At 43.2% G+C, this 24,098-nt stretch overlaps 1 protein-coding gene across 1 annotated transcript in view; it reads left to right on the top strand.

The window, feature by feature from the left end:
• Positions 1-24,098, top strand: part of COG4 (component of oligomeric golgi complex 4) — a 154,353-nt gene that overhangs the window by 107,049 nt on the left and 23,206 nt on the right. The window contains exons 14-15 of the mRNA XM_029608911.1: positions 8,085-8,201; positions 14,358-14,450. Of these exons, the coding sequence (XP_029464771.1) occupies positions 8,085-8,201; positions 14,358-14,450 (210 nt within the window). The remainder of the gene's footprint in view (positions 1-8,084; positions 8,202-14,357; positions 14,451-24,098) is intronic.

The following is a 24,098-nucleotide window of genomic DNA, read 5'->3' as shown; positions in this document are numbered from 1 at the left end:
TAGTAGTAGTATTCATGCTTGTGTAACCCAAGCATGGTGTTCTTATGAATTTCTTTTCTTGCTGCCATGTTTTACATATATTGGTGCGATGCCTACATGGGGTTCTTGTGAAGATCAGTGCAACACTATTATGATTTTGTAGACTGAGAATTGTAGTTGCTTAATCAAAGGAGTCTTTGAAATTTTTAAACATACTTATTTTCTCATGAATGCAGTAATCAAAATAGAAAAGGGAAAATATTTTATTGATTTTTGACAGTCTCTAGTGTTTAAAACTTTTTCCGTACCCCTCTACACCCTGATCTCTTTATGCTGCCAGGCAATACTGATGACCTTGCTTGACTAAGGAATTTGGTGTCCGCGAAGGCACCACCTCCAAAGCTGGTTGATAACTGTCTTCCCTGGCCTATATGCACTATTTCTCCTAGGACAAGTAGGATGGTAGTCCTTATATGTGGGTGACATCATCAGATGGAGCCTGGCATGGAAAACTTTAGCTAAAGTTTCTAGAAACTTTGACTGGCACACTGAGCAGACCCAGCATGCCACTATCCGTGCGTCCACATGGGGTCCCTCTTCAGTTTCTTTTTTTTCCGCAAAGTGTTTGCCTTGTGGTTTGTGGAGCTCTCTTTCGAAGTGTTTTTTTGGGGGGGTTTTTTTGCTTTCCCGGTTTTCTTTTTCAACTCTTCGCCAGGTCTCTCTTCCAGTTGGTATCCCTGTCAGCAGCAGTAGTAGGTGAAATTTTTTCCTTTGTTTGCAATCTATCTCCAGTGTGACACTCCTCAGTGGCTGCTGGCCATTGACCACTCGCTGGCTATTTTTCAAGAAATCGACCGGTTTCTGCCGATGCCCCCAGTGCCCGTGGACCATATACATTACTGATCCACATGAGGTCTGTATCCTCTGCCTGGGGGGCATCACACGATGTCCGGGAGTGTCATTTTTGCGATCAGATGACCCCCAAAGGCCATCGCACCCATCTCAACAAGATGGAAAAACTCTGGCACCAAAAAGTCTGATCTATCGACTCCAGCATTGGAGTTGTTGACACCTGGAGGCCGTGTGGAACCATTGGACACGCCATCCATGTCCACCCCTCCATCGGGACCCTCTTGAGAGAGAGAGGGGCCAGGGATAGGCCGTCACCGGTGTCGTCGCATTAGACATCAGGTTTCTCTTCATCCTCGGCGCCAGGAAAAGACCAGGCCAAGTACCAAGGGAAGTCCTGCAAGCATAGATACTGGTTGCCATCAGTACATGGCATCAGGCTCAGTTCGGCACCAGCAATTGCTATGCAGCTACCAAAGTGACCCCGTGGGGAGGAGGCATCACCCTGCATCAGACCCGGGAGGTCCCAGGCATCCTCCACTGGTGATGGTGTTGGGCACTGAGCCTCCTCGAAGCGCCAAGAAAACTCTGATGCCTTCTCCTCCTCAGTTCTCAACAGATTTGCAGGAGGAGCTGGATCACAGGGTGCAGTCAGCAGTGCTTCAAGCCCTGCGGAATATCGAGCTGCCCCTGGCACTGGTCCCTATACTGGTGCCGGAACCAGCACCTTCTCTGTTGGTGTCTCTGCTAAAGCATCTAGACGTCCTGCTGGATGTACTACCGATGCAGCCAGTGCCCAGGGGGACCATCTGTTCCCCAGTGGCCACCGATGCCCCTCTCTGGAGCAATTCCCATCATGGGGTCCTTTGAGGAGGAAGAGCCAATGCGGCCACCAGCACTATTGGAGTCGTTGATCCCAGTTTCCAAGCCTTTGGGGCCGTCTATGCCCTCTGTGCCCAAACCGAGAGGCATGGGCAGGGACTCTCTGCAGCAGCCCCCAGGAGACCTTAGCAGGAAGGATATCCCATATCCATGGGAAGGATACCTCTGACTCATCCTCGGATGACTTAGGAGATCTTTTGTTGGACCTGTCTGTTCCGGATATGAGGTGCAGGTGGCAGAGAAACATGGTCAGGTCCAAGGCAAGAGGTCAAGATCCAGAGCAACAAGCCAAGAGTAGACGTGGCCATACAGAAGACACTGGATGATACAACAAAGAAAGTGAGGCAGGACAAGGCTGTACTGGAAGGCAAGACAGGACAAAGCTGGGGATGCATAAATGCTGTAGCAACACACTCTGAAAGGCAGGAGACCCATTGAGTCAAGGGGGGAAAAGTCCAGGAAACCCTTATATAGGGCTGAAGCACTGATATCATCAGTGGGCATCATGGGCATTTTGCCACCGAGGGCCCTTTTATTAGTGCATGGTCCGGGGCGCGCACACACCTAAGAAGAATCGGAGGAGCAGCGGAGATGACAGCGTCCCGTGCTGTGTGAGGGTAGCCTGGCGGCATCCTGCCATGACCTCGCGGCCAGCTGCTTGTGGCATCGGGAGTAAGTCCAGTTGCTCACAAGGCCTTCTCGCGAGCCACAAATACTAACAAAAACTGATTGAGATTCCATAGGATGAGATTCCGCAGCATATAAAGTTTTTATAATAAGATTTGAACATTTCTATAATTGCTGCTGAGGAGTCACAAGTTTTACCTGTATATTTAAGATGGATAATCAGTTCTTGACTTTGAATTCCTTACCAACTTAGCCGATAGTTTCCCACTTTTCTGCCCCATTGATAAAATTTGCATTGGAGGAATTGTAAATTTCGTTGGCCTCTCACATCTAGTACATCATTCAACTCCTTCCTTACTGTGGTAATTTGTTCCTTAACCTCAGGAGATAGTTCATGAGTTTGAATCCGTCTCAGGCATACCAACTCAGTTGGTTTCCCAGTTCTCTGTGTCTACTGGCACAACTAGTACGAAATATGTACCTAGAAAACTGCTTTTGCAGCATTCCAGAAAACCACTGGACCTACTTCTTGGGATGAATTCAATTGTGTGTAGCTCCACCCACTTCACCCTCAAATATTTTACAAAAGATTTGTATAAAAAAAAGGAGACATTCTCCAAGAAATTGTACTGTATCCCATCCAAAAAGACAACTGGACAGATATCATGGAATAATCAGAAAATGGCAATTCAAATGTTTCAGCAGAGTCCAAAAAACACTTCAGAGAGAAATAGTCTAAATTGATATATATATTATGCCCATGAGGAAAGAAATTATATGTTATTTATATGTTTGATATGCCAAGCATCAATTAAATTCAATTCTTTGCATAATAAACTAATGCTAAGGTGGGACTGATACTTTTTGAAGATTTCGCTGAGTTACAATCAAGCAACAGTTCCCTGTACGTACTCGGATCAGTCCAGACCATGGGTTGAGCCTCCTTTCCAGCAGGTGGAGACAGACCAAAACTGAAAGGGTATCCTATATGAGGACAGAGCCTACCCTGTAGCCCCCCAGTATTTGTCTGTCTCCAGCAGGTGGAACAGCTCATCCTGTGGTTCCCTGTTAACTTCTGCTTGTTCCTTCTGGGTGTTTTTTGGAGCAATTGGTTCAAGAACTGACGAGAAAGGGAGCAATTTTAGATCTAATTCTCAGTAGAGCACAGGATTTGGTGAGAGAGGTAAATTTGAATTAATGACTGGAAGGGGGACAGTGTGCAAATCCACGGCTCTTGGGCTAAACTTTCAAAAGGGAAACTTTGATAAAATGAGAAAAATAGTTAGAAAAAAACTGAAAAGAGCAGCTACAAAGGTAAAACGTGTGCAAGAGGCGTGGTCATTGTTAAAAAAAAAAAAAACCATCCTAGAAACACAGTCCAGATGTATTCCACACATTAAGAAAGCTGGACGGAAGGCAAAATGATTAGACATGGTTAAAAGATGAGGTGAAAGAAGCTATTTTAGCCAAAAGATCTTCATTCAAAAATTGGAAGAAAGATCCAACAGAAGAAAATAGGATAATGCATAAGTGTTGGCAAGTTAAATGTAAGACATTGATAAGACAGGCTAAGAGAGAATTTGAAAAGAAGTTGGCCGTAGAGGCAAAAACTCACAGTAAAAACTTTTTAAAATATATCCGAAGCAGAAAGCCTGTGAGGGAGTCAGTTGGACCACTAGATGATCGAGGGGTTAAAGGGGCACTTAGAGAAGATAAGGCCATCGCAGAAAGATTAAACGATTTCTTTGTTTCGGTGTTTACTGAAGAGGATGTTGGGGAGGTACCCATTCCGGAGAAGGTTTTCATGGGTAATGATTCAGATGGACTGAACCAGATCACGGTGAACCTAGAAGATGTGGTAGGCCTGATTGATAAACTGAAGAGTAGTAAATCACCTGGACCGGATGGTATACACCCCAGAGTTCTGAAGGAACTAAAAAATGTAATTTCAGATCTGTTAGTAGAAATTTGTAACTTATCATTAAAATTATCCATTGTACCTGAAGACTGGAGGGTGGCTAATGTAATCCCGATATTTAAAAAGGGCTCCAGGGGCGATCCGGGAAACTACAGACCAGTTAGCCTGTCTTCAGTGCCAGGAAAAATAGTGGAAAGTGTTCTAAATATCAAAATCACAGAACATATAGAAAGACATGGTTTAATGGAACAAAGTCAGCATGGCTTTACCCAAGGCAAGTCTTACTTCACAAATCTGCTTCACTTTTTTGAAGGAGTTAATAAACATATAGATAAAGGTGAACCGGTAGATGTAGTGTATTTGGATTTTTAAAAGGCGTTTGACAAAGTTCCTCATGAGAGGCTTCTAGGAAAAGTAAAAAGTCATAGGATAGGTGGTGGTGTCCTTTTGTGGTTACAAACTGGCTAAAAGACAGGAAACAGTGAGTAGGATTAAATGGACAATTTTCTCAGTGGAGGGTAGTGGGCAGTGGAGTGCCTCAGGGATCTATATTGGGACCCGTACTTTTCAATATATTTATAAATAATCTGGAAAGGAAAACGACGAGTGAGGTAATCAAATTTGCAAGTGATACAAAATTATTCAGAGTAGTTAAATCACAAGCAAATTGTAATAAATTGCAGGAAGACCTTGTGAGACTGGAAAACTGGGCATCCAAATGGCAGATGAAATTTAATGTGGATAAGTGCAAGGTGATGCATATAGGGAAAAATAACTTATGCTATAGTTACACAATGTTAGGTTCCATATTAGGAGCTACCAACCAAGAAAGAGATCTAGGCATCATAGTGGATAACACATTGAAATCGTCGGTTCAGTGTGCTGCAGCAGTCAAAAAAGCAAACAATGTTGGGAATTATTAGAAAAGGAATGGTGAGTAAAACGGAAAATGACATAATGCCTCTGTATTGCTCCATGGTGAGACCGCACCTTGAATACTGTGTACAGTTCTGGTCGCCACATCTCAAAAAAGATTTAGTTGGGATGGAGAAAGAACAGAGAAGGGTGACCAAAATGATAAAGGGACAAGAACAGCTCCTCTGTGAGGAAAGACTAAAGAGGTTAGGACTGTTCAGCTTGGAGAAGAGACGGCTGATGAGGGATATGATAGAGGTGTTTAAAATCATGAGAGGTCTAGAATGGGTAAATGTGAATCAGTTATTTACTCTTTCGGATAATAGAAGGATTAAGGGGCACTCCATGAAGTTAGGATGTAGCACATTTAAAACTAATCGGAGAAAGTTCTTTTTCACTCAACGTACAATTAAACTCTGGAATTTGTTGCCAGAAGATGTGGTTAGTGCAGTTAGTGTAGCTGGGTTTAAAAAAGGATTGGATAAGTTCTTGGAGGAGAAGTCCATTACCTGCTATTAATTAAGTTGACTTAGAAAATAGCCATTGCTATTACTAGCAACAGTAGCATGGAATAGACTTAGTTTTTGGATACTTGCCAGGTTCTTATGGCCTGGATTGGCCACTGTTGGAGACAGGATGCTGGGCTTGATGGACCCTTGGTCTGACCCAGTATGGTATGTTCTTATAATATCCCATAACAAAAGTTTGGAAATCAAATTAGCAAAGAAACTATGATTATTGATTAGGTACATACATATATATATGTATTGGCTAACAAAAATTTAATCCCACAAAGAGATCCTAATACAATTAAATCTTCCATTAACATCAGTCATTAGTCACTCCAGTTCAAAAGGAATGTTCTTGTGAACAAGAATTACAACATCCTGCTGCCTAACAGAAAAAGAAGAGACATAGCATTGCCCTAATCAATCATGTCAAAGCTTTTAATGTTCAAGATCCTCCAAGTGAGTTTTTTTAAAGAAAAGCAGTATTAGCTTTGGGCTTACAAAACACATTCAATATTTTTTTCCTCTTGATGGGGAAATATAGCCCATTTATATTTAAAGCACAAAAATTGAGATTAGCCATTATCCCTGCAATCACATTAGAAACCTGCAGATTTCAAAAGGATACTCAAAAGGAAAATTTCCCAGCCTACATCCCCCCAGGCTGTAATATATTCATGATAAATATAACTTGACTGCAAAAAAAACTCCAACATTACAAAAGACTGAATACATATATCCAAATATACATTAATCTACATATATATTCTACTTAACTCCCTCCCTCCCAACTCCCCACCTTCCTCCAAAACTGGAACACTGTCCCCTAACCCTGAAAAAGTCTCCTCCTGTGTCATCTTTTTTTTTTCAGCCACTCCCTGGTATCTCACAAATTTAAGGGTTTCTGAAAACCAGCAGCTTAATTCTGTAACCAGAAACATCTGAACAACCAAACAAACAACTAGGCAGATTAACAAAAATTGTAAAAGCCCCAATATAAAGAAAAAGTAAGAAACACATCAGTACTGTCAAATGAAACAGACAATCTGCACAATCATAAATGTCAATCATGGATTTGAATTAAAACCCCTTCGTGGCATTTGCATAAATATTTGCAGCAAATGAAAAGGCAACCTTCACATGGAGAAATTAGGTAGTCAAAGTTTTAAGCTTTGCTTTATTATTTATTTATTTAAGACACATATGCCACTCTATCCTATGTCCTGGGCGGCTTAAAGAATAAAAATCTTAAAAATAGCAAATATTAGAACTATCAGTGAACATTTTAGTTTCATCATTGTGGAAAACTTTTAGCCGAGCTGGAAATTGCAAATAAAATTTGATTCCTGTTTGGAATAATAAGGTGACATTTCTTTACCTGAGACTGATTTTTGCTGAATAATCTGGAAAGAGCAGAGGCTTATAGCTCACTTCATCTTTTTTTTATGGTAAGCATACAATAATTTCATTTTGTCCATTGTTAAGCTATTTAACAATCACTTGTCTTGGTCAGAGGGCTTTTATATCATTTGGATCCAAATGATGCACTCTCTGTACAAGAATAGGCCTGTCAGGCACCTCAACGCCCAACACTTCCAACATTCCAATCTCATACCAACAAAACAAGGCCTCACATTGTAAGCTCTCCAGAACATCCGGAATATGTAGATTGTTTCTTCAATTTTCCTTTTCGAGGTCATCAAGCTTGTCTTCAAGAGCTTAATTTTTCTGACTCAGCTGCAATAAAGAGGTGTCCACTGTGTCCAAAGACTCCATATGTTGAACAACTTTCTGATCAATAGCAATAATGACCATGTTTTCATGTAGCTTGTCCAAAGAGGATTGTAATTTTGTAACATCGTTTACTGCGGCCGAAACCACTTGGATCACTCGGCAAAGCCTCTGAAATCCCAACCACTTTGCTCATGTTTGGCACCATCTTCTCTTCCACAGCCTTAGTTGTTTTCTCCATACCAATTCTCTTTTGCCTCCCTGACATTTCAAAATTTTTATGAATAACAAAATTGCCAATGTATACTATCAAATCTGTGGTAAATTGTCCATAAATGGTTCCTAAAACAATTCAACAAACAGCAAATGATGCCAATTTCCTAGGAGAAAGAGCAAGCGATCTACGCTCAGCACAACTTCATCACCAGAAGTCAACTTCAAATTGGATCTTTTGAGTTTATTTTATTGTAGCTTTTACTGCTGTGTAATTATGTAGAACTAGAGGGTAAAAGAGATTGATGGGAAGCAAAGATGGAACTGGAATTGGAGGTTTGAAGAGGTGGTATATTTTGAGTAATGTCATTGTTTGGTCTTGGCCTGCTGGTTGAAAATATCTCTGTCCAGACTAGTGTGAATTAATGCAAAATTGCAATTATTTTCTTTCCACTTTTCAGAATGACTGTGCCAAGCTTTTTAGCCAAGGCATTGGGGGAGAGCAGGCACATGCCAAGATTGACAGCTGCCTCACAGACTTGGCTTCAGTGTCCAACAAGTTCAGAGATCTCCTTCAGGTAAGCTTTAGTCTTAGTCCATAAAATGGCAACCTGTATCTTGCTGCTGATCAGATTGTGCAGAGGGAAGGAGATTGCTTAAAATCACAGCACTTAGAGATAGATTCTAAAAACGTTGCTTGTGCGTATGTAGGCTGCGAGTGAACAGTGTAAATTTTAAGAAGCCGGGAAAGACATGCATGCATGCATGTATACTCCTTCAGAATAAGGAGGTGGAAAAGGGGCAGGTCATGGGTATTCTGGGGCGGGGCCAAGACTGACACGTGTTACCACAAATTTTGCAAAGGCAACGCGCATATGTTTCCTGTGTAACTTTGCTACTGCTCCTCATGAAGCGCAGGAGCCTGGGGGGGGAGGGAGCCTCTGTATAAAGTGAGTCTGATAATCTATATATAGAGATACCACTGTAGAGGGGCACTTTGAATCAGGAGATGGGTTGGGGTTAAGGGGGGCGTTGTTACAGTCACATTCAGAGCTATTCATAGTAAAATTGACAAACAGTAAAGAATTACAGCCCTTATAAGTGATGAAAAGGAGAAGATCTGTACAATGCAATTAGCACTGCAGTGTACAAACCAACTCCTCTTGTTAGACTTTTCATCACTTATAAGGGCTGTAATTCTTTACTGATGTCAAGGCCAAAAAAACAGCAAAAGTGAGTTCACTCACATTGCGAGGCTTATAGCTCCACGGAAAAAGAGAGATTGGAGAGGGACTCTACATGGACATGTAGTATAGGGCATGCTGCGCATGCTCAGTGGGCCTAGTCAAAGTTCTAGAAATTTTGACATAAGTTTTCCGCATCGGGGCTCTATCTGATGATGTCACCCATGTGTGAGGACTAACATCCTGCTGTCCTCTGAGAACACCTGTTACAGGTAAGCAGCTCTGCTTTATACCAGTAGAGAGTCCGCCTGCTTAGCCTCAGACAGAGATAGCGGTCTTGTAGCTGCTGTACCCAGTGTAAACTGGCCCTCTGCATGAAACTACTGCACACAGGAGCGAGAATGCCAAGGGCATTCACCTCAAAGATTCTCTTGAGGTGAAACTCCAAATTCCTGTCCTGCATATCTTTTAGCACCACTGATCCAGCTACCAGAATGGTGGTGGTCTTAGTGTTCACCGACACCAACACATCCACCTTAGGCAGTGCCAACAGCTCAAGCCTGTCCTCAGGCAAGGATACAGCTTAGCCATTGCCCGGCCTACCTTTCCCTTCCGCCACCGGTGCCTGATCCAAACTTCAATCTGGATCTTGACCATCCAGGATGTTATCAGACACCACTAGGTCCTTGTCTGTCCCAGCCAGGTCTGGAAAAGCAGGTCCCTGCGGGATTTCTCCCTCAGAATCTTCAGAGTCTACATCTGGACCACTCAAAGGTATCCTCATCCCAAGGACCCTAGGTGCCTTTCCCGGCATCGGACCCTCCAGGTCTTTTGCCCGGCCACAGTCGACCAGGCCTCCCCAATAGCCTCCCAGTGGCTTGGTGTGCCAAATACGCCTTGTGCATAAGCAAAATTAACTCTGATGAGAAAGGAGCATGGGCCTCTAATCCTTGATTGGGAGAGCATTCCTCATCGTTTGAATCAGCTTCCCTGTGGTGAACCGAGGCCTGCCCCACTGGAAACAATGGAGAAAGGTCTTCATTCCTACAACACAATCCAGGTAAGCCATTGGCACCAGATAACATGGCCGCCTTTCCTGCGCCCAGCAGAGGAGGGGGGGGGGCCGAGTTCATCAGTGCTCCCGCGCCCATGCGCTGCTTCAGATGCTGCTCAAATGTGGTGCTTGCTAGCCCCGAACCAACCTTTCTACCAGACAGGCAGCGGAAACATAATCCGGCGCAGGACAGCCACGCATGAGTTACATGCACTTCCACATGCCATTTGCAACTAGAACGCCGCTTCGCCTGCTCGGAGGCCTGACTGCATGTGAAAAACAGTTCCACCCCCATGCACGGTAAACTGCCGCACTGCCCGCTGCCGCCCAAGAACTCATCTCCAAACAACCACAGATGCTCCAAAACAGCCATTCCAGCTGCTAGTACCCTTGCCGCTAAGCACCTCTTCTCCTGCTTTCAATTAAGTTTGTTGTTTTTTTTTGTAAAACTTGTTTTTTTAAACTTTAATAAGACAGAGGAAGGAAACAAGGGGTACTTTCCTGACTGAAGAGCTGCTGGATTCCATTTGTTCTCCTGAGGGGGGAAGGAACTGGCCCCACCAACTACTCACCCCACCCCCCTGGCAGTGAAAAGCTGAGACAGAAGGATCCACGATCCCCTACTCATTCCACCCTACACCAGCAGGGGTAGCCCCACCAGGGCCTCTGAATCTCCAGGGAGGGACCTTAACACCTATCTTCGTTCTCTTCTTTTTTTTTTTTTTTCCAGACTTTAGGGATTGCTCTTCTACCATCTGCTGGATATAGAAAAATACTGTCTGCAGGTGGCACTCCGGGTTATATGCCAGTTCCAGAGAAACTTTCTCTGTCTCCATCTGCTGGAAGGGAGGCATAATCCCAGGAGTGTAGACTGATCTGGGTATGAACAGGAGCTTCCTACAACACAGCTATTTTATGTTATAGGTGTCGAATGAGTGGGATATCGGCTCATTTGGGCATGTCCCAGTTTCTTTAAGGAGTTAAGAAGTTGCAGCTCCGCCTTTAGCCTTTGGTGCCTCAGCAGGAGCTCAGTTTGGTTGTTAGGGTGTTGGTTTCACTACCCTTTGAGCCCCTCAGACGGATTTCCCTTAAGATTGATGCTTCTGGTAGCAATCTGTTCAGTTCACTGCATCTCAGAATTGCAGGCTTTGTCGTGTAGGATCCTTTTCTGGACATATCGCCTGATTCTGTGTCCGTTTGGCCTGTGCCTTCCTTTTTGCTGAAGGTAACCTTGGTGTTTCATATTAGTCTATTTTTTTACTAGCATTCTGGAAGGACAAGTGTCAAGGTAGTAACAAATCTTTGAAATATCTGGACATTCGATGAGTACGCTTTAAGTATTTGGAGATCACTAATTCCTTCTGGAAGATGGGCAAGCTGTTTGTATAATTTGGAGGTCCACGTAAAGGCTAGGCAGCTTCTAAAGCTACACTAGCTAGATGGTTCAAGGATGCTATGTCTTTGGCATATTTGCTCAAGGGCTGACAGCAGCCTGAAATCATTCATGCCCTTTTAATTAGAACACAATCTTCTTGGGTGGAAGTGGTTGCGGTCAGGCTGCTGCATGTTTGCAAGGCAACTACTTGGTCTTCTCTGCATTTGTTCATGAAGCATTAAATAATTGAATGTGTTCGCAAGAGAAGACTCAGCATTTTAGACTGGGGTTCTCAAAACATTCTTTACTTCCTCCCTTCCTGTTTAGGGGAGCATTGGTACTTCTCCCTGTGTAGATGTGGCTGGGCTGGTGTAGCAAAATGAAATAGGATAAAATTTTTGTTTCCATGAATCCTGCTACTCCAGTCCAGGATTCTTCCGGGAAGTTGATCCTCTTTCTCAGACTTAGCATATATGTATATGTGTGTATATGCTTCCAGAGGTCAGGTTCTCTCTGCTTAGCTGTTTCTTTCCTGTTCTTCCTCTATGGGTCGATATTTGTTTCTTCTCCCACATATTGGATAGGTGTATCACATAAGAGGAATTTCTCTTCAGCTGTTTGAAGTTTGTGATTCTTAATCTGAATTACTTTGTTTTTAATGCTTCATGGATTCATGGAAAGAAAATTAGGTAAAAATTTCTCCTTACTGACCACATAGACAGACATGGTTTAATGGGGGAGAGCCAGCATGGTTTCTGCAAAGGGAAGTCTTGACTTATCAATTTACTAGATTTCTTTGACCGTGTAAATAAACATGCGGATGAGTCGGTTGATGTAGTGTGTTTGGATTTTCAGAGGGCATTTGATAAAGTCCTTCATGAGAATCTCCTCCTGAAATTGAGAGATCATGGGATCGGAGACAGTGTCCTATTGTGGATTGGTAACTGGATAAAAGACAGGAAACAGAGAGTATGGCTAAATGGTTAGTTTACCAAATGGAGAAAAGTCATTAGTGGAGTGCCTCCGGGAATCTGTATTAGGACCTGTGTTATTTAACATATTCCTAAATGATCTGGAGAAAGGAACTACAAGTGAGGTGACGAGATTTGCAGATAACGCAGTTGTTTTGGGTCATTAAAACAGCAGCAGATTGTGAATAACTGCAGAATGAATTTGTGAGACTAGGAGACTGGACTTCTAAATGGCAGGTGTATTTATTTATTTAAACAATTTTATATACCGGACATTTGTGTTAACTTCACGTCGATTTACAATACTATTAAAGGTCAAACCATTATTCTTTGTCCCGTAAACATATTAATAGAATATACTAAAAATAAAATAAAACAAAACTGAATTAAAATTAAAAAACATTGCCCTTTGGAGTTGCTAAATAAAATAAATTTTAAAAAAATATCAATAAAATTAAATTATTATAGACTGCGAATTATAAAATAATAAAATACAATAATAATTAATAAAAAATGCAATATAAATGCTATAAGAATAAAATCAGTTAAAAAAGAAAAATTAAATAATAAAATTAAACTCCTTAACATGCAATTAATAATGGGAGAGTAAATAGAACAAGGGATTAACCTGGCTAGGTGTAGGCCTGTTCGAACAACCATGTTTTCAACTTTTTCTTAAATGATTGTATGTTTGCTTCTAGTCGAATGTCAAGTGGTAGAGAATTCCAAAGTTTTGGCCCTGCCAGTAAAAGGGCCCTTTCCCTGACTGAGTTTAAGTGGGCTGACTTCGATGACGGGATGGAAAGTAGTGCCTTGTCTAGAGATCTTAAGTTGCGTGGAGGAGTGTGTATATGAAGAGACGCATTTAGCCATTCTATGTTCTCGTCGTATACTGTTTTATGGATTAAGGTCAAACATTTATACTGGATTCGGAAGTGGATTGGTAACCAATGAAGGTCTATCATTATGGGGGTGATGTGGTCGAATTTCCCAGAATTAATTAATAGACGTGCTGCCGCATTTTGTAAGAGTTGCATAGGACGGATTGATGATGAGGGAAGGCCCAAAAGGAGGGCATTGCAGTAATCGAGTTTGGACAATAAAAGGGCTTGGAGGACTGTCTGGAAGTCACTGCTATGGAGCTGGGGTTTCAATTTTCTCAATGTTTGCAGTTTATAAAAATGTAATTTAATGTGGACAAGTGCAAAGTAATGCATATAGGAAAAATAATCCTAACTGCAAGTACATGATGCCAGATTCCATGTTAGGAGTTACCACTTAGGAAAAGGATCTTGGAGTCCTTGTGGACAGTACCTTGAACTCTTCAGCTCAGTATGCGGCAGCAGTCAAAAAGGCAGCTAGAATGTTGGGAATTACTTGAATAAGAGTAGAGAATAAAACAGAGAGTATCATAATGCCCTTGTATAGATCCATGGTGCAACTGCACCTTGAGTTTTGCATTCGGTTCTTATCGCCCCATGTCAAGAAAGACATAGACAAAGAAGGGCAAAAAAATGATGAAGAGGATGGAAAAGCTCCCTTATGGAGAAAGGCTAAACAGGTTAGGGCTCTTTAGCTTGGAGAAGAGATGACTGAGAGGAGATATGATTGAGATTTATAAAATCATGAGTAGAGTGGAATGGGTAAATAGGGAACAGTTATTTACCCTTTTAAACAACAGTAGGACTAGAGGACACTCCATGAAACTAGCAGCCAGCAGATTTAAAATATCGTATGAAGTATGTTTTCACTCAGTACACAATCAAATTATTAAATCTGATGAAAGCAACTAACCTAGTAGGATTTAAAAGAGGTTTGGACAAGATCCTGGAGGAAAAGTCCATAAACAGTTACTAGCCAGGTAAATTTGGGAAATTCCAATGCTTATCTGTGGGGATGAGATACAAGATGTAGATCAACTATTGGGGATCTGCCAGGTACTTGTGATGCAGACTGGCCACTGTTGGACAAAGGATATTGGGCTGGATGGATCTTGGTCTGATCCAGCATAGCACTTCTTATGTTCTTAAGTACTCTACCTAGGAAATGGCTTAGCAAAGCATCCTTTGAACCAAGTACTAGGAGGAATCTTTTTCTGATTCTGCTGTACTTCTGACATGCTTTTTGTTTCTTCCTCTTCTCTATGCCAGGAGGGACTGGGAGAACTTAATACCACAGCAGTGAAACCGCAGGTGAAACCGTGGATCAATGTCTTCCTCTCTGTCTCCCACAACATCGAGGAGGTAAGCAACACTCACACCCTGATGTGGGGGTATGTGTGATTCAGGAAAGAGTGAACTCTCCATATACATGGCCATTTCTACCAGTAAAATCAGAGTCAACGCATACAGATGCATGGAGAGTTGTTTTGAAATTCTAAGATATACCGAAAGCTAATTTTGTCTCAGCTGTTTAAAAATAAATAAATAAATAAATAAATAAAAATCAAGCAAGGTATAGCTATATGGGCAGAGTTGTATATGATATAGCCACTAAGAATCTACTAAAAATGATTGTTCTTCCAAGGTGGTGGTTCCTCTTTCTGCATGTATCTTGCTGTATTTCTGTTTGTGGATTTAAAAGCTACACTCACTAGTTTTATAAGTAACAAGAAAAAAAATCCAGAATTAAGCTGGATAATACCCTTTGGCTTCCAGTAGTGGGATTACATTTTGAAATTTTAGATTTTATTATTGGGTAGCTAGATACACTATTAGAGAACATGGATAGGAGCAGATTCCCATACAGCTCAGCTTTCACTGGAAAGATTCCAGAGTGGGGACTTGGGCCTGATAGTACTTTTAGAATTTGCATCTAACATTCTTGGCCTTGAGAGAGGCTGGGAAGCCTACCTGGAGTGGCCATGGTTACATCCCTAACCTTAGTAATGCTGTGCATTAGGCTTCTTAAGAAGGCTAGGATACATATATAGAGTATCTTGTCCCTTCTACCCCTTCTTGTCCCTTCTATCCCTTCTACCTCTTGTCCCCTCTACCCCTTCCTCTAGCCTCAACCCTAGAGCCATTGCCCTGCACAGACAGCACTACCCCTTAAAACTGTTGCTTGTTTGACCACTTACTAAGTGATTTAAAAAAATATGTTTGTTTGTTTGTTAGATGTTCACCCACTAAATCGTTCGCCTTGTTACTATTCAACTCTGCTTGTTATCCATTCTACAGTTGTCCTGAGTTCATCACCCTGTTTCATGTAACTTTTTGCTCCTATATCGTTGGTTACCCCATGTTTGATGTAAACCGGTACGATAAGATATTTTATCTTGAGTATCGGTATATTAAAAGATATTAAATAAAATAATAATAATAACCATGGCTACAATCCCAACAACAGTGATGCGATTTCATCAGACTTCCCAAAAGGCTGGAGTAACCTGTATGGAGCCATCCAGTGGTTATAACTAAGGCTCCTAGTTTCCCACAATTCTGCAGCTGCAGGAAGGGCCATAAGATCTGGTTGTTCCCAAGGAATTTGCTAGCCCCTGAGGAATTGTCGTGAGAGACCAGGGAGTTTGGTCCAGCTGGGTTGGGTCCACTGTGTTGGGAAGTTCTTCTGTCTTCAGCTGCTGCTAAACTCTTTTCTGGTTCCTTCTCTTCTCCCCATCTCCCCAATGTGCACTATTCTCATGGCAAGGAGGAGGAAAGTGGCAGCACATCAGGCTGCATCATCATCGTCCTTAGCTGCCCATGCCTGCAGTGTACGGCCCAGTGATTGAAAGCAGTAGCTGGGATCAGGCAGCAGAGGAGGAGGATACGGCCCAACCTGCTGCTGCTGCTGCTGCTCTCCTCTTCCACATGATCAGTGCCAGCAGGATGAGGGTACAGACTGGCCTGAGGTGGGGGGAGGGGACAATAAAGAAGAGATGGAAGGTATGATTGGGGGTTTGAAGCTGAAGGGGGGGCATAAGGGAAGGAGGAGATGGAGGATGTGATGGAGGGTTATGAGAGAGATTGGGGAGTTATGGAGAAAGAGGCTGGGAGATAGCATGTGTGATGGCGGGTCTAGGAGCAGGTTCCCTAATCTGCCTTGCTTCTGTGGCTATGGGAAGGACTGCAAAATCCAGCCCATCCCGCGGAGTTCAGCATTTCTGATGGAATCACAGCATGAGATCAGGGCTGGAGCCTCTCAATCAGTGTGCGTCTCCTGCTGCAGTGCAGTACATCAAGTTGTGTTCTCCCTACTCTGCATCTGGCAAAGTGTTGCACTTTGAACTACAGGGTGCTGAAGCATCCCATACAGTTCAGTGTGTCAGAAACTCTGGTAAGTATGCAGATTGAAGCACCGCACTACCGTTGTGCTACTCCAGGATGGAAGGATAAGTGAAGGGATTGAGGGGAGGGGACAAGAATGAATGAGGGAATCAGAGAAAGAGGGTAGGGGAGGGGGATTGAATAAGGGGATCAGAGAGTGTGAGGGGGAAGAGCTTAGTGAAAAGATTGGGGGGAAGAGTGAGAGAGAGGATCAGAGATACTGTGGGATGTGAGTGTATCAGGCTTTGAGTGTGGGGATCAAAAGAGCAATGGAAAGAGAACGAGGAAATCATAGGGGCTGAGGAGTATGATTGAGGATATCAGAGGAAGGGGAGCGAAGGAATCAGAGTGGCTATGGAGAAATGTGAATGAAGGGATCAGTGTCGAGAGGAGGTGTGTGAGCGAATCATCTTTCCCACTTTCCCCAGTCCAGGATTCAGACTTTCTCTCCCCTCTCCTTGATCCCATTTACTTCTCATCCACTCATTCCCTGTACGTACCTGGATCAGTCCAGACACCTGGATTCATCTCCCCCTATCAGCAGATGAAGACAGAGAAAAAAAAACCTTGCTGACACCGTATCTAAGCAACCATGCCACCTGCAGTTCGTCAATATTTCTCTGTCTCCAGCAGATGGCAGAGGCTGTTAATCCTGCAGTTCTGCAGTTGATTAATTTTTTTCAGCTAATTTTTTTCTTTTGAGCCTTCCTTCCGGGGGTTTCTTTTATTTATTTATTTGTTTATTTTTTAGAATCCTTAGGGTTCTTCCCTGTCCGATTGAAGCGGCCGAGCCGGGGGTTGGTACCCTTTTGTGTGCTTGGTCTGGGTGCCCGTGAGGTGTAAATCTGGTTGTCCATATCCCTCCCTTCACGAGGCTGCTGAGGTGGCTGCAGGCTCTTTACGATACTTTTTTTACAAGAATTTTTAGCAATTTTTCCTATTTTTCAGGACAGGCTGTTCATTTTTAACTAAAGCTAATTTAAAAAAAAACAACAAAACCTGTTTGCACCAAAACACTGCTCTATAGGCGAGCGACTTCCTCCCCTTAGGTAGGAGCTTTTTGTGGGGCTCTGGCTGTTTGTTTGGGGGACCTTTTCTTCTGTCGTGGTGAGTACCTTCAGAGAAAGGATTTTAATTATTTCTCTACCTTATGGCTCGCGCAGAGCATGCCATTCATGCGGCTCTGATTCTTCCTGGCTTAATAGATCTGGGTTATGCATTAACTGTGCCGACAATGGGGAGGGTTCATCTGTGGCTCCTTCTTCCGCTAAACAGTGTCTAGTATCATTGTCTTTTGGACCAACTGCATCTTCTTTTTTACCTCACCCGTCCAGTGCAGGAACAGCGGACATTTTGGATTTTGCCGCGTCACCGGGGGGGGGGGGGGGGGGAAGGGTCCTCCATCTTCTGTCTCCAGCCCATTCCAGGTTGGGGAATGGGCAGGGAGGGCTAGAAGGAGAGGAAAGCTCGGTTCAGGGATCCTGGTCTACGAGACAAGGCGGTTTGCTTGGCATAAGAACATGCCATACTAGGTCAGACCAAGGATCCATCAAGCCCAGCATCCTGTTTCCAACAGTAGCCAATCCAGGCCCATAAGAACCTGGCAAGCTACACTAACTGCACTAACATCCTCTGGCAACAAATTCCAGAGTTTAATTGTGCGTTGAGTGAAAAAGAACTTTCTCCGATTAGTTTTAAATGTGCCACATGCTAACTTCAAGGAGAGCCCCCTAAGGAGTGGATAGGTTCATGGAGGAGAAGTCCATTACCTGCTATTAATTAAGCTGACGTAGAAAATAGCCAAATTGGCGCAACAGTAACATGGAATAGACTTAGTTTTTGGCTACTTGCCAGGTTCTTATGGCCTGGATTGGCCACAAGATGCTGGGCTTGATGGATCCTTGGTCTGACCTAGCATGGCATATTCTTATGTTCTCACTGCATCAGTTCTAACCATTGAGGTAATATGAGGTTGATCATGTGCATATGCTTTTTGTGGAGGAAATTTGGTATATATTCTTGCTGATGATACACTCCCAGCCAAATCTGGAACCCACTTCATATAGGATGTTGAGTTGTAGGCTTGAAGCAAAGTGTCTCCTTGCATATACGTACCTGGATTGTGAACCGGTAGTAGTGCATCCATAAGCGTACGTGTGTTTGTGTGTGTGTGTGTGTTAGAACATATTCTTTAATACGCTGAACAGGATCCTCTGAGAGAACCTGATCAATCTAAATCTTCTTGCTTTCTTGTCCCGCAGCAGCTTCAAGGCTCTCCTCTCTTGATGCAGCATTTCTAGCTCTGCATGCAGCTTCGGCTTTTCTGCGTGTGGCTGCTGGGTCTATTCTACATTTCTCTTCTTCGATTCTGATTCTAGCTAACTTTATAGCAGCTTCTTGATTACTGAAGGAAGCATGTGCACATGCAACTTCTGTGTGTGCCCTGGTGGCATTCGCACTTCCTGAGGATAGGTTCAAAAACTGATTTCAGTGACCCTGGAGTCTTGGCAAAACGCTTGGAAATGCCAGAATGCTGGGACAGTTTCCTTTAAGTTTTCAGTTTTTTACTGTGTTTGTTCAATAGCATTCCTGAACATACCCAGATCAGTCCAGACAAGTGGGGTTTTGCATCCCTATCAGCAGATGGAGTCAGAGAAACAAAACTTTGAGGCACTGCTACATAACCGAGAGTGCCACCTGCAGCCTCTCCAGTATTTCTCTGACTCCAGCAGATGGCAGAGGTGCAACCCTGCAGTTTGAGAGAGAGAGAAAAAAAATTATATTAAGAAGAGAAAGCTAGTAGAAGATTCAGAAAAAGCTCCCTGAGGTGTTAGGCTCCTTGGTGGACCATCCCTCAGGTCAAGCCAGGCGTCCAGAAGGTTGGGAATGCCCTGTCAGTTGCTTGCCTGCATCGTGCCGTTGATCTCGATAGCCAGGGGAGCGGCTCCCTCAAGACTGCCAAAGCCCCTGTCTGCCAGGCCCCGGATCCTGCTTGGTTTTTTGTTGTTTTTGCTGGCAGGTAAAGTTTTGAAAAAAAAAAAAAAAACAGCTTGAGAGCTAGGGGGCAGATGGCACCTTTTTGTGCCTGTTATGTTGTGAGGGGATTGTGGGCATTTACTAAGACTTTAGCATCTCTTGCCAACACCACAATCACAAAACATTAATTAGTCTTACTTCATTACTATCGGCTACATAAGAAACCAGCAGTGTAAGGATACAGAGTTACAATCTTACCACACACACATGATCAAATGTTCTAAGTATACACAGTCCAGATGGCCAGTTCAAGCTGCATCCAGCCAAGTACTTCTTCGTTACATGGAGAAATCTAGTGTTCTTAGGTTGAGCCAAACAGGTAATGTTAGTTCTTTGTTTTACATATGAGGGGATTATCCATAGCTCAGTATTTTACCTTGTAAGAGAATATTGACAGACCATTGTTTTACACTGAGGAGATTATCTTACTTGTCTGTGCTCCTCAGCATATTGTCCTTTTCCAGCTTCATGAAGTGGCTACCACAATCTCCGTTTTTACACAAGCCAAGCGAGTCTAAGAATTATCATCTGTGAGGCTTATTAACCCCATAGGCACTACAGGGGTATTGCAGCCAAAGGATTTATCTTGCACAGCACAATGTACCCTGATGACAGTGTTATATAATCACTATTTCAATTGGGAAGAAATCATAATTTTTAATCAACATTAATAGAAAAACAATATGTTATGGTGCTACAAAATACTCCCATTATATAGTTTAGTTCAAGCAAACAATATTTGAAAAATATCACATTTTTCCCACCATTCAGGTCATTACATAAGAACATATGAACATAAGATATGCCATACTGGGTCAGACCAAGGGTCCATTAAGCCCAGCATCCCGTTTCCAACAGTGGCCAATCCAGGTCACAAGTATATGGCAAGTACCCAAACATTAAATAGATCTCAAGCTACTATTCCTTAATGATTAATAGTTTATGGACTTCTCTTCTAGAAAATTATCCAAACCTTTTTTTAAGCCCAGTTACAGTAATTGTTTTAACCACATCCTCTGACAATGAATTCCAGAGCTTAACTATGCGTTGAGTGAAAAACAATTTTCTCCAGTCTGTTTTAAATGAACTCCTTTTTAAGGCGAAGAACAAGGAACTCTCTTCTCTTGAGAGCTGTTAATTCCTCCGCTGGACCCCACCTCATTTCCATCCAGTTTCTTGTTAGTTTCTGGAGGGTAGGACTCCAAAAATGCTGCTGCCAGGTCATCACTGGTGACCAAAAACCTTTAGCATGCACCAAACATGGCAGAAGAATGTAAAGCCCAGCATGTGCACCACAGGGATCTTGAAGGCTTGCATACTCGCCATCTCTGCAGTGGTCCTGTCTCCTCTTCCTTTTCTTGCAGTGCCTGTACCGATTTCAGAAGCCAGCATTGTGAATAGAGGAGGTGGAAAGGTCACCACAGCCACATGAGTATGCATGCATGCACTTTCAAAATTCCCATGCATTCTGCTGTTTGTCCCTGAGGGAGGATGATTGAGGCTGGGGAGTGGCACTGAGGGAGGAAAGTTGAGTCTGGATGGGGCAGTGCGGAGAGAAGGAGCTGAAGGACTGGGAAGAGGAAATAAAGACTGAGAAAGATGGAGGGCTATGATTCATTAAGCTAAGAAGATGGTAGGTTGAGAATGAAAGGCTGAGATCCAAAGCGGGGGTGAGAGGAGGACTTTCTGCTGGGAGCATTGAAGATGAGCGATGGAGAGGTGAGAATACTGGGTAATCTGTTTTGATGAAGTTTACTTTATAGCTTTTGGGGGTCAGAGTTGGGTAAGGTTGAAGGTTTAGACTGAATTTGTGGATGGTAAGCGTGGGAGGAAATATATATTAAATTTTGTAAGGACTGTATTTTATCTGTTAATATTGTAACCTACCTTGTCTTGGAAAGACAGGATATCAAAGTGAAATAAATAAAAACAAGCAAGAGGTCAAAGAGGTGAAAGAGAAAGTGAGGGGGCGGAAGATGAGATAGGAGAGGAGGAGTTGAAGGGATGAGGATAGAGACTGAGAAAGGAATGGAAAGGTATGAGACAGATGAAAGGCGAAATGGGGAGAAAAGAGGTGTTGGAGAGCAGAAAGATATAGGGGTGGAGAAAAGCAAAATAAGAATTGAGATGAGAGAAATGAATGTTGGCAAGAGGGATAGAAGGGGAGGGAGGGAGAGAGAAAGAAAACCCGGTAAGAAGTCAGAAGATGGATGAAAGGAAAGCTTGCAAAACTTATGATGGGGGGAAAAAACTCCTAGACAACAAAAAAGAAGAAAACTATTTTTTTATCTTTGGCAGTAACTGGAATATTTGAAAGTTATCTTTTTGTATCTACAAGCTTCGCATGGGGTTTGAAAATTGCCCCCTAAATGTTTTTTCCATGGAAATAGCATTGTCTGTATCAGTTAGCAAAATGTCATAAATCAATCTGGTACTCATTTACTGCTTTGACTACAGCTTGAGAAAAAGTTGAATGATTAAGGGCATCTGAAAGCCCAGTATCCACCAAAAAGGAATTAACATGTCCACTGCAAGCAGGTTCTAATAGTGCAAATATTATACATGTGATGAAATTGCATTATCATCACATGATCCTTCAGAGATAATAGCACCTCCCTGATCTATCACTTCATTAAGGAACTCCATTAAGTATGTCTGACAGATTTTCCCTTTGTGAAACCATGCTGTCAGGTGTCCTGTAATCTATTTCAAGGTACTACATTATCTTTTTCTTTAATATTGTTTTATGAGTTTTGCCTGTCATTGAAATTTGTGATGAGATGTACAGTCCACACAGTCAGAAGTAAATCAGACAGACAATGAACTCAATCAGCCAGGAATATAGAGGTTCAGTGCACTGTAACTTTTTGCTAGTACAGTACAAGATTTTGGATTTAATTATTCACCTTTCCAAACTGAGCTAAAGGCAAGTTACATTCAACTACATAGGTATCAACCTAATAAATGAAGCTTGACCGACGTGCTGCAAATGCGCAGTAGAGAGCAGCTCTACTGCGCATGTGCGGGCAAGCACGTCGGTCTCTGCGAGCGTCAGCTGAATATATCAATATGGCGGCGTCGAGCAGCAGCAGCGGCGTCAAGCGGCAGTGGCGTCGAGCGGCAGCAGCAGCGGTGTCAAGCGGCAGTGGCGTCGAGCGGCAGCAGCATCGAGCGGCAGCAGTGGCGGCGGCATCGAGCGGCAGCAGCAAGCGGCGGCGTCGAGCGGCAGCAGCGGCAGCCAGGAGGGAGGGAGGAGAGAGTGGGAGGGAGGGACTGAGTGAGAGGGAGGGAGGGAGGAGTGGGTGAGTGTGTGGAAGGGAGGGAGGTAGGGGGTGGGGAAGAGTGAGGGGAGACGGAGAATGAGGGAGAATGAGGAGGAGATGAGAGACAGAGGGATGTGAGTAAGTGGAAGGGTAAGAAGTTGTGGAGCAGAGAAAAAGGGAGTGGAGGAGGGCTGAGGGAAAGGGGAAGGGATTGAGAGAGGGTGGGGAGTGACTGAGGGAAGGGGAGGGAGGTGGGAGTGAGGGGAAGGAGGGAGGTGGGAGACAGAGGGTGAGTTAGACTGAGTGGAGGGAAGGGGTGAGTGAACGAGGGGAAGGGGGGAGTGAGGGAGAAAAAGTGTAGAAGGGTGCTGTGTTCGAAAATGAACTGAAAAAAAAATTTAATGTAGCCTTAACAGCTTGTTTTTGCATAAAAGAGACCACCGGGGGAGAATAAACGAAAATAGCAAAGGGTAAGAGTGCCTTAAGAATGAATCATTTGGTGTGCAAAGGTGAGACTCTCAGCCTCTACACCCCAAGCTGCTAATACACAAGTAGGGGACAGGAAACAAGAGGTTGCTGGGAATCTGTTTAGCCTCATTGTGAGAATGCCAATAGTGAAATCCAGGTGGTAGAAGAAAGCAGAGAGAAAATACCAGAGGGAGAATCCTAGTACAATGTAAGCTCTGAGAAGGGCTTTAGAAGTGTGTAGATGGCTTAAGTGGGACCTGCTTCGTGCTGGGACCACAAATTATGTATGAATAAAGATTCTGACAGTATTGGGTTTCTTTTTCATTATCAGTCTGAGAAGGAAGTATGCTTTATAGCAGGAGTTCTCAACCCAGTCCTCGGAACACACCTACGAGGGTGGGGGGTTGTAGTAAATTAATTTGGCAGGTCTTGGGGGGCGTCAGGAGAGTAGGGGGTTGTAGTAAATTAATTTGGTAGGTCTTGGGGGTCAGGAGGGTGGGGGTTGTAGTTAGTATGGCTCTCATGGAATTACATTTTAAAATATGTGGTGTTCATGGCTCTCTCAGCCAGAAAGGTTCCCGACCCCTGATCTAGACATTTCCAGAAGTTTTGCAGTATGTGAAAATGAAAAATGTATTTAGAAGATTGCATTACCTCTTTGTTCTTTTCAGCAGTCCCAGAAATGGTGAAGCATCTTCAAAGGTATTGATAGCAAGATTAAGAAGGCCATAGGCTTGACCTGTATAGCTAAGAGTTTGTCGGTGCCTGAGGAGCCCAGGCTTTGTTATAGGCACAGTTCCATATAGTTTTTCCAGTGGAGATTTGCAAAGTGGCTCTACATGGGCCTCCTTATATTTGT

This window comes from Rhinatrema bivittatum, chromosome 7 (genome assembly GCF_901001135.1).
Source record: "Rhinatrema bivittatum chromosome 7, aRhiBiv1.1, whole genome shotgun sequence".
In the NCBI taxonomy this organism is placed as follows: domain Eukaryota; kingdom Metazoa; phylum Chordata; class Amphibia; order Gymnophiona; family Rhinatrematidae; genus Rhinatrema; species Rhinatrema bivittatum.
The sequence above is the reverse complement of the archived record's forward strand: the minus strand, read 5'-3'. Positions and strand labels throughout refer to the sequence as shown.